At 43.3% G+C, this 11,214-nt stretch overlaps 1 protein-coding gene across 1 annotated transcript in view; it reads right to left on the reverse strand.

Moving 5' to 3' along the window:
* Nucleotides 1-3,096, reverse strand: part of LOC106812008 — a gene marked incomplete at its 3' end in the record, with an annotated part of 100,500 nt that extends 97,404 nt beyond the window's left edge. Inside the window, exons 1-2 of the mRNA XM_014815760.1 lie at nt 2,704-3,096; nt 1,821-2,073 (exon numbers count right to left, since the gene is read on the reverse strand). Coding sequence (XP_014671246.1) covers nt 1,821-2,073; nt 2,704-2,887 — 437 coding nt within the window. The remainder of the gene's footprint in view (nt 1-1,820; nt 2,074-2,703) is intronic.
* Nucleotides 3,097-11,214: the final 8,118 nt, after the last annotated feature.

Here is an 11,214-nt window from a genome sequence, read left to right on the forward strand (position 1 = left end):
ACGGTCCGTCATAGAGCCCTGACACTGCGCCTCTGTCCACACGCGGGGCCTATCAATTTCCAGTAGTTATATCCGACAAATATTTTACGATAATATTTTCAGAGCGGATCGATTCGCAGCGAAATCTGCAGGTATAAGAGGAGCGCGCAATGAACATGCACGCAGCGTCGTGCTGTCACTATGTACATACCAATGCTATACTCATCGCACAGTTGACGATCATCATGTTATAACCCCCATACATACATAACTGACGCTGGCAGTGCACATGCCGATACCTCACACTGTGTAACACGGAACCGCACACTCTATACCACGGAACCTCACATTGAACACACACGGAACCTCACACTGTATAACACGGTACCTCACACTGTATAACACGAAACATCACACTGTATACCATGGAACCTCACACTGTATACCACGGAATCTTACAATCTATACCACGGAACAATACACTGCATGCCAGCGAACCTCATACTCTATACCACGGAACCTTATGCTCTAGAGAGAGAGAGAGAGAGAGAGAGAGAGAGAGAGAGAGAGAGCGAGAGAGAGAGAGAGAGAGAGAGAGAGAGAGAGAGAGAGAGGTGTCAGAATAGAACAGCATCGTGTTACTGACTTGTGGTTAAGTAGATACCTCTGGGTGACGCCAACGAGTAGAGCGACCACCTTATACAAAGATAGGCGGCGGAATGACCGGGGACTAGTACTCTCTGCCTACGGTCAACATGAACAAGTGGCACTCGTTGTTGGGACTGAGTAGTGACCACCGACCCCACTATCTCATCACACCAAACCACAAGCCGCACCGTTACATTGCCTACCTTAAGAAGAACACACGATGGGTTATTACCCAAGCAGCAGCGAAGACTCAGTCGATGAGAGAATGACGTGAAGGAAGAAGATAAGATAGATAGTACGTTTGGTCAAAATTTGGTGCCGTGGCTCGTGCCATATGAAACATACATTGATACACGACTGTAATGTTGCATCGAGTAACGTTCTTAGACTGCCATGTTCAAAAGAATCTGCGAAAGGTGTTTATCGCAAGTCGGCAGGAGTGAATGTTAGTTTGCTTGTGTGTACATAGAACACGTTTTCGAACATGCTAGAGAAATATGTCACATAGAAAATGTCACATAGGAAAGTTACTACCATAGCGATAACCAATTGCTTACCTACATTACATTCATAAAAGTTAGTCGCAGGGAAGAATAACACAATCGTACACAGGTTTTTGTAGACGTTTGTAGTAGCTGAGTATATTACTATAATATATATATATATATATATATATATATATATATATAGTTTACATGCTCCCCCCGGCAAAATCATCTACTCAGCATCTGTTCGCCATATGCAAAAAGAATCAATGTCCTTCAGATTTTATCCTGGATCATTTAGTCTATGTAAGTATACAACGAATTATCATCATTCATACATAGCCATATAGAGGATGCGAGAAGCATAACTGTATAGTGCTGCCACCTTGTGAGCGACAAATCGGTGTACTAACCATAGAGTTATATATTAGACCTATATATATATATATATATATATATATATAGTATGTCTACTANACAGAGGGAGAGAAACAGAGAGAGAGAGAGAGAGATAGAGCGATGAAGAGGGAGGCGAAAGCAAGACTACATGGCGTTAGAAAGCGCTAAGAAAGATTGCAATGATTTTCCACTTGTTAAGCTTTTGCTTTTTAATTATACTACTGACAGTGAGGAGCTTGCAAGCTCATGTTGATATATCTTTCACCAACGTAGGCCTACCATCACCATCTTTAAACTAATAAATAAAACCTGATGCAAACCTGTTTCAGTGTGAACAGAGGCTGCTCCTTGAGCTCCTTTCTGCACTGCGTGCCGGAGGTGGTCATGGCGGAGTGCGAGGACGTGGACGGCTGGGGAGACCCGACCGAGGGCATCTCGCTGTCGCTGTCACTAGGGGGCGGGCTGGAGCTCTGCAGGAGGCCGCGCCGATTCGCGTCGTAGATGACCTGCCGCCGCTTGCGCATGCGCCGGACCTCGGCCTGCAACCTGTCCTGAATGAGCTCTGAAAAGATACAAGATTCGCTTGTTTAAGTACCTCGGTCATAGTCATACTTACAGGAAAGTATAGTATACAGGATGCAAAATTAACGGGAGTCCGGAGTCAAATACTCCCTGATTTACTGTCGGACTCCCTGATTTGACATATGCTGGAGACCGTGGACTCCCTGAAAATTCTGCTATACTGACTACCTGACTAGTTCGTTCTGGAGCACGGCCTCGCAGAATTACCGTATTTTTCCAGCTAATGGCCCAAGAAAATTTGGCAGACGTGCAACTGCATGAATATTAAAAATAAGCACATGCGTTATTGTAAATATCTTTACTTTTGAACCTCAGACTGCGGACTCCCTCATTTTGCTGCGGACTCCCTCTTTTTGAGGGTAGGGAGTCCGTTGGACTCCCGTGTTCAAGACAAAAGTTAATTTCTACCCCTGATATATATACCAGATTGCGCTTCTATTATTGCAGTTCGTTATGGAAAACGACGTAGGTTACAGATATTATGTCTAGAAAGCAAAGCAGCAAACTAGTAGAACAAGTCAATTCGCTACGTAGGAATCTAGGATATGACAGAAAGTTCGAAATCAAACTACGAAAACTAACGAGTGTACTGACTACTGGTATCACCTACCTGGTGTGTATTTAGGTCGGACTTCTCCAAAATGTGACGGATTTGGCTGTGGCTGTGTGGATTTTGTCTGCGTACTGCCATTCGAAATCACCATAGGCATGCATCGTCTTCGTTTAGGTGATCTCTGTAGAGGACTGTGGATATGTTCGAAGTCTACAGGTCTTTTCAATGCTGTACAAGCCATTGCGAGGGATGGTCAAGTTTGCAGTGCAAATACTCCACTGTTTCGACGATTTCTCACGAAATAGTTGTATCGATGTATTAACCTAATATTGAAAAACCACACAGCAGTTAACAATAGCCTTAATTCTGCCTCCAGTTGCAGATGATCTGCGATTAAAATGTGATACGAAAAACGATGTCTTAGCAAAATGGCATCGACACTACTGTGACGTCACAGACTTGTTTTGGAAGTTATTACCATTCATTGTGTAGAGGGGGCGCCCAGATAGCCTTCAACTATATTCGGCTCCGTTCGGCCTTTTCCGTCGCAAACACGAAAGCCAATGGTCTCTTCCATAGGGTGCATCGTTTGGGTCACACCATAGAGATGTATAAATAGTACAATATGTACAAAATAGTACAATAATGTATGTATAGTAAATTTTTATTTATACATCTCTATGGGTCACACCTCCAGGTCTATGATGACGTCACTTATATATGGTAGGCTATAATGTTAGGCGTATGCTAGGCGTATAATGTTACGCTATGCGATGTGCAATAGCCTTTGCATTGCACGTATTAGTGGTAGCCAGCTTGTATATATATATATATATATGCTACTATATGCTACTATATAAAGCATTGATGTTACATAGTTTCTGACTCATGTTAATCATTATGTGTCAGTATATGCGTACATCGCCTTGGAGATGTGCTCCGTCGACCTCAACATGTGCTCCATAAATTACACTTGCTAATATATGTATGTTTTCTCAATTATATTCGCGTCATGTGTATACATTTCATCTGTAATCGCATCAAAAATAACTCCTCAGAGAAAGCATTAATTTGATGTTACGATATATTCTATTTCTTGCTCACGTCAATCATTAATGTTGTCAGTAATAATAGATGTTGTACATCGCCATTGGAGATCGTGCTCGTCCCACCTCAACATGTGCTCCATAAATTACACTTGCTAATATATGTTAATGTTTCTTCAATTATATTCGCGGTCATGTGTATAGCATTTCATCTGTAATCCGCAATCAAAATAACTCCTAGAGAAACAATTGATGTTTACGATATATGTTTATTTGCTGACTCGTGTTAATAAATTAATGTGTCAGTATATGCGTACATTCGGCCTTTGGAGATGTGCTCCGTCGACGACTCAACAGCTGCTCTCATAAATTACACGGCTATATATGATAATGTTTTCCTAAATCCGCGTCAATGTGTAGTACATACTATATATAACGAAATTGCGTCGCACGGCTTGCACGTCACAATAGCTGAATATTCATTATCGATCTGGGTGTGAACCCAAACGAGACAATTTATACGCATAGCGCGAAATATAGAAGGGGTAAGGGGGGGGGGGGCTACTGTTCAGCAGTTCAGCAGAGAAAAAACTGCTTTTCAGCATTTCAGCACAGTGAAAATTAAATTTCATATGGCCGAACACTTCCAATCGTAAATACTTTTTAACGAAAATGGAAATTTTATAAACAGGAACTATACCACGCTGCCCCACTGCTTTTTATTGTCAATACAAATAGAAACTTGTATGAATTAGGTAACACTTAGAATTCCAATTGGATTTTGAAGGACAGGACAATGTTACTAGTTAACATGAGTCGAAAATAATTATAGGTTACACATCAATTGCTTTCTCTGATATTTATTTGAGCAATAATTGAGAAAATATACGAATATTTAGCAAGTGTAATTTATGGAGCGCATCAGTGATGGTCGATGAGACTCAAGTACGCAGTGGGGGGGGGGTGTTTTGGGTGTTAACAGCCCCGCCACTGGCGAGCTAAAGGGGGGGCACAAGGGCCATGCCCCCCCTGTTTTATTGGCCAAACAAACGAAACAAAACAAAAAATTTTGCTTAGCCATCTCACGCGTCTTCACAGGACTGGCCACAATTCACCTGTTACTTCTGGCATCTGCTGAACGCAACATTCTCTAAAATGAAGCATGTCAAGTCTAACACTTCGTTCCTACAATGACCCAGGCCACGATTCTCTGCTCTCATTGCGTCTTTCGTTGAACAAGGAGTTAGTGAATGACATTAAATGGTCAACGAAATCCTCAAATGTTCTCGTGCACAAAGACGCAGAAAGAGCTTGATACTTTTGCAGATTTCTGCAGGTCAGACAAAAACATGACTAAAAGAAGAGGAGATATTCTTACTTTGCTTCCGATTTACAGTGTTTGTTGCAAGTTGGCTTTTGATTGAATTATGGTTCTGGCACTCTTATTGACCGAAGAATAGAAATGTGAAATGCTTTGTGCGATAGACTTTGATATATTCAAACTTATAGACGGCGCATTGGCATCCACCTCGTTTTTATTTCAAATCCGATTTCAACACTATTTAAGTTAACATGTTCTCTATCAGGGGAGGCAAAAAACAATTTCTTTTCATTGTAAATTTCTTCTTTATTTTAATAAGAGCGGTCTATCGTTGGCAGCTACGCCTTGTTTTATTGTGAAATCAATTTTCATCATATATTCTTTCATTCAGAGGAAAGCCAAAACCATTTTTTATAACGAACAAAATGTTAAATGTGATTCTTTAACGCTAATGTATTCTAAAAGCGATGTCATCTTTTGTAATTTAAAATAAATTGCATGTTTATTCATTAGTGGCAGTTCCAACACATCTACCGCTGTTTTTGCCCCGTAGATCTTTATTTCGATTTCATTCAATAATGCCTCTCTATCTTTTTTTTCAAAAAATAATTTGAACTTTTAACTTTTATATGAGGAACTTGAAACAGTATTATGACGATACAATGCTAACATTTGCCATGGTATTGACTAACGAAACACAAATCAAACTAATTCCAATATTTTCCGTCAGTGCTTCGAATGAGGACATAGGCGTAGCTAAGGGGGGGGGACACAGGAGGCCATGACGCCGCCTCTGATCGGAGAGTACAAAATTTAAGAGAGAAGGGCCCTGAATGGGATTGCTAATACCACTATTACTCTATACTCTATATAATGAAAATGAAATGCGCAAATGCTATTTGATCAGGCATATTGTCAAAAAATTACCCTACTGTGGGAGGGGAAACACCCTCCCCGTGAGAAATTGCTTCATGCGCTGTCTTTGGTCGCTTAACTCTTTTCTTCCCTCCTGAAAAACACTGGCTTCGTACACTGCATTTGTCAACTGCTAGCATCAGGGTCCACGACATGGTCGTGTGTAACCTCAGGAGCCTTCCGGTCGCCACAGCCAGGGCCATCGTGCCACGTATGATCGGATCGGGTGGAAAACATAAAAAGCGAGGAGGGGGTTATAAGGTATAGCATATGCCACTTCTCAGTGATATAAGTTACCCCTAATACTTGAATTTTTAGTGTGCAGAAAAATTGCCATTTTCATGCAACGAAATTTCGAAAAATCTCCACCGTGAGGGAATAACGCCCTCGCCCACACCCATACCGCCTCGTGCAGTTCGCTGCGCCTGTCGCCTTGGCCCCCCTGGTTTTCGCAATTGGCTTGCTACGCCACTGCAAGACATGAATTTTTGGCATGAATCTTGCGTGATGTTAAGCGTCCGTTGATCTGCCAGTCCTTGTAGTAATACTGCTAACTTTAGGTGGGAGGGAGAGAGATAGAGAGGGAGCAAAGAGAAGAGATAGAGAGAGAGAGAGAGAAGAGAGAGAGAGAGAGAGAGAGAGAGAAGAGAGAGCGAGAGAGAGAGGTGGAGGGAGACAGAGAGAGAGAGAAGAAGAGAGAATATGAGATCCTATATAATAGAGAAGAGAGAGAGAGAGAGAGAGAGAGCGAGAGAGAGAGAAGAGAGGAAAGTAGAGAGGGCGAGAGAAGAGAGTGGGAGCAGAGAGAGAGAGAGCAGAGAGAGAGATAGAGATAGAGAGAGATAGAAAGAGATAGAGAGAGAGAGAGAGAGCGAGAAGAGAGAGAGAGAGAGAGAGAGAGAGAGGAGAGAGCGGAGAGAGCCAGAGGTGGAAGGAGAGAGAGAGAGAGAGAGCAATAGAGAGAGATAGAGATAGACGAAGAGAGAGAGAGAGAGAAGAAGAGAGAGCAGAGAGAGAAGAGGGGAGAAGGGGAAAAAAAGAGAGAGAGAGAGAGAGAGAGCAAAGAGAGAGAGAGATAGACTAGAGAGAAGAGAGAGAGAGAGAGAGAGAGAGAGAGAGGAGAAGATGAGAGAGAGGAGAGCGAGCCAGACGAGAGAGTGGGCGTAGGGAGAGAGAGAGAGAGAGAGGCAAGAGAAGAGAGAGAGAGAGAGAGGAGAGAGAAGAGAGCAGAGACCAGAGAGAGAGAGAGAAGCTGAGAGAGCAGAGAAGAGAGAGAGCAGAGGCGAGAAGAAGAGAGAGACGAGAAGAGAGAGAGAGGCGAGAGAGCGAGAGAGAGTGAGAAGAGAGCGGCGGGGGGGGGGGGGGGGGCCCCGCGGACGACAGGGAATCATATCGCTTAAGCTAGGCTGCGCGCCACGTCGCGCTACTNAGGGGAGGGGGTACTGTTCACAGTTCACAGAGAAAATAAACTGCTTTTCACATTTCACAGTGAAAGTAATTTCATATCCGAACACTTCAATCGTAAATATCTTTTTAACGAAATGGAAATTTTACAAACAGAAACTATACAGCTGCCCCATGCTTTTATTGTCAAAACAAATAAAACTTGTATGAATTAGGAACCACTAGAATTCCAATTGGATTTTGAGGATCAGGACAATGTTACTAGTTAACATGAGTCAGAAATATATAGGTAACATCAGTGGTTTCTCTGAATATTTATTTTGAGGCAATAATTGAGAAAATATACATATATTAGCAAGTGTAATTTATGGAGCGCACATGTTGAGGTCGATGGAGCCAGTGGCGTACGCAGGGGGGGAGGGGGTGTTTTTGGGTGTTTAAACACCCCCTTGGCCTCTGTGCCCGCAAACAACATTTAAAAAAAAGCAAAGAGGAGAAAGGAGAGTAAAAGGGAGAAGAGAGAGAGAGAGAGAGAGAGAGCAGATGAGAGTGTTGTGTGTGTGAAAGAGGAGTAAAAAACAGGAAGAGAGGGAGCAGAGACAAGATAGGGCCCGCTATCTATCCTGTTTATTTAAGTTTAGTTAATTTGTAACACCGGCCTCTGCCGGAGGCTGTAAGAATTCAAGGTAGCGCTATAATCAATAGGCACATCACGACAACACAATGCAGGGCGCAACCACCGGGATATTATGTTTTCATAGCACTTGAGTTTGTTTAGCATCGTGAGATTTCAGAAAATTTCAGCCGGTTTTTAAATTACTGCATGCTACTCTATGCTTATCAGGAGTCGCCAGCCCTGGGGGCTTATTTATAATAGGGCTGAGTGTAAGGCCTATGCAGCGTTTGTCGCTGTGCTGTAGTGCTGGTACGTAGTAAGCGGATTAAGTACTTTGATTCAGCTAAACAATACACAGGGAGGCACAGCCAAACGACGCACACCGTTTGCTCTCTCGTGCTCTCTCGGCGCTGCACGCGTTGCACGCTAGCCACTTTGCACGGCTACGCAGCGCCACGTACACAACAGTAAGGCAGCAGAGGCAGCATCACGTCACGAGGCTCTCTCTCTCTCACACACATCAGCCGCGCGCGCAGCACGGACCTCCGACCCATTCCTGTTTGGCTCTCGATCGTACACCATATACTGACACATAATGATTAAACACGAGCAGAATAAATTAACTATTAACATCAAATGTAAATGCTTTCGCTCAGGGAAGTTATTTTGATGCGGAGGTGTGAGGTGGACACATGACGCGAAGCTAATTAAGAAACTAGCATTATTTCAGACAAGTGTAAATTTGATGGGAGGCACATGCTTGAGGGTCGACGGAGGCTAGCATCGTGCAAGGGCGATGTACGCATATACTGACACTATAGGACCTCTCTTTCTCACTCTCGCTGTCGCACTGCTCTCTCTCGCTCTCTCTTTCACCAAACGCTTTTTTACTCTCGCTCGCTCGATTTGCTTTCATTTCTCTATGTCTATCTCAGCATACAAGCCAAACTTTTTCTCTCTCTCTCTCACTCACTTGTTGCTCACTCCACTTGGCCCATTTTTGCAACCTCTGCTTACACACATACACCGCCATACAACTCCCACTCTCCGTCGCACTCTACTACACACACGGCGTAGGTACGCACAAAGAGAGGCAAAAAAGACAGCAGAAGACATCGCACACACACCACAAACAGACAGAAGACAGGACAGAGTCAGACAGACAGCGGGTCGCACACACACAGCACACCCAGACCGACAGACAGACTAGACAGATCAGACAGACTACGACAGACAGACAGACAGACAGACAGACAGGAACAGACGACAGAGAGACAGACAGACCGGACAGACAGACAGCGGCAGACAGCACAGAAAGGCAGACAGACAGCAGACAGGACTAAACAGAACGACAGACAGACCCCCAGACAGCCAGACATGGCACGCTTGCCAACGCCGCAGGCACAAAGCAAACACAGCACAGGGCATGCGTCACACACCCAACACACACACACACATTCACACACACACCACACCACTAATCTCTCTCTCTCTCGTCTCGTCTCTCTCTGCTCTCTCTGCTCACGTGTTGCTCTCTCTCTCTCTTACCCGCGCTCGGTCTCTTTATCTCTTGCGCTCTTTTCTTTCTCTCAGTCACACATATGACAGACAGACACACACATTAACCACAACACATACCCACAAACCAACCATCAAACCACACAGTTGTGCACACAGCACTCACACACACACACAGTCACACCCGCGCGCGCGCGCACAAACACAGCGGCGAGAGCAGAAAAAGAGTGAGAGACAGCAGAGAGAGAGAGAGAGCGAGAGAAGAGGGAGAGCGATAGTGACGAGTGTTAGCGAGTATGTGAGAAGTGAGAGCGAGTGAGCGGAGAGAGAAGAGCCGCGAGCGCAGAGCGGAGAGAGAGAGAGAGAGAGGAGAGAGAGAGAGAGAGAGAGAGAGCGAGGCGAGCGAACGAGAGAGAGAGAGAACAAAACACGCACAATTATAAACTCAATTTCTGCCTCAAAGNGAGAGAGAGAGAGAGCGCGTAAGGAAAAGAGAAAGAGAGAGAGAGAAAGAGAGAAGAAGATAGAGAGTGAGGGGGAAGAGACAGAGAGAGAGAGAGCGCGCGCGAGAAAAGAAAAAAGAGAGAGAGAAGAGAGAGAGAAAGAAAAAGCGAGGGAAAGAGGGAGAACGAGAGAAAGAGAAAGAGAAAGAGCGTAAAAAAAAGAGAGAGAGAGAAAGAGAGAGGAAGATAGAGAGAGAGGGGGAAGAGACAGAGGAAGAGAGAGAGCGCGAGAAAAGAAAAAAAGAAGAGAGAAGAGAGAGAGAGAGAGAAGAAAAAGCGAAGGGAAAGAGAGAGCGAGAGAGAGAGAGAGAGCGAGAGACAGAGAGAGAGCGAGAGAGAANATGGAGCACATGTTGAGGTCGATGGAGCACACCTCCAAGGCGATGTACACATAATGATTAACATGAGTCAGAAATAAATATATGTAACATCAATGCTTCATATAGTAGCATATAGTATCATATAGTAGCATATAGTATCATATAGTAGCATATAGTATCATATAGTAGCATATATATATATATATATATATATATATATATATATATATAGTAGNTATCGCAGTCAATAAATAATCTACTAATCAGAGAAAGTATTGGATGTTCATAATATTTATTTCTGAGCTCGTGGTGTACATCATCATATTGTCAGTATAGAGCGCTTACAATTCGCTTTCGGAATGTGTCATCTCACATCGACCTCCCAACATGTGCTCCTAATAAATTACACTCGCGCATATTATGATGTTTTCTCATTATATAGTTCCGCTTCATGTGTCGATCACATCTTCATGTTAACTTAATCTAGCGATCTGAAATAAATAATATCCTCAAAGAAACCTCATATTAATTTTGAAATGTGTAGCATATATTTATTTCTTAGGACACTCGTGTTAAATATCATTAGTTTTTATTGCATATATGTGTACAGTCGTCCATGCTATGGGCGACGGTTTAATCCATTTTTCCGGTGCGTCAGGTGCTGCTTGCATGTGCTCTCGTCGACTCAACATGTGGCTCATTGAATTACACTTTGCTAATCCAAATATGTATGTTTTCTCAATTATATTCGCGTCAAGTAGATACATTTCATCTGTAATCGCATCAAAATAACTCCTCAGAGAAAGCATTGATGTTATATAGTTTCTGACTCATGTTAATCATTATGTGTCAGTATATACGTACATCGCCTTGGAGATGTGCTCCGTCGACCTTAACATGTGCTCCATAATTACACTTGCTAATA

This window comes from Priapulus caudatus, unplaced genomic scaffold, assembly GCF_000485595.1.
Source record: "Priapulus caudatus unplaced genomic scaffold, Priapulus_caudatus-5.0.1 Scaffold600, whole genome shotgun sequence".
NCBI lineage: Eukaryota > Metazoa > Priapulida > Priapulimorpha > Priapulimorphida > Priapulidae > Priapulus > Priapulus caudatus.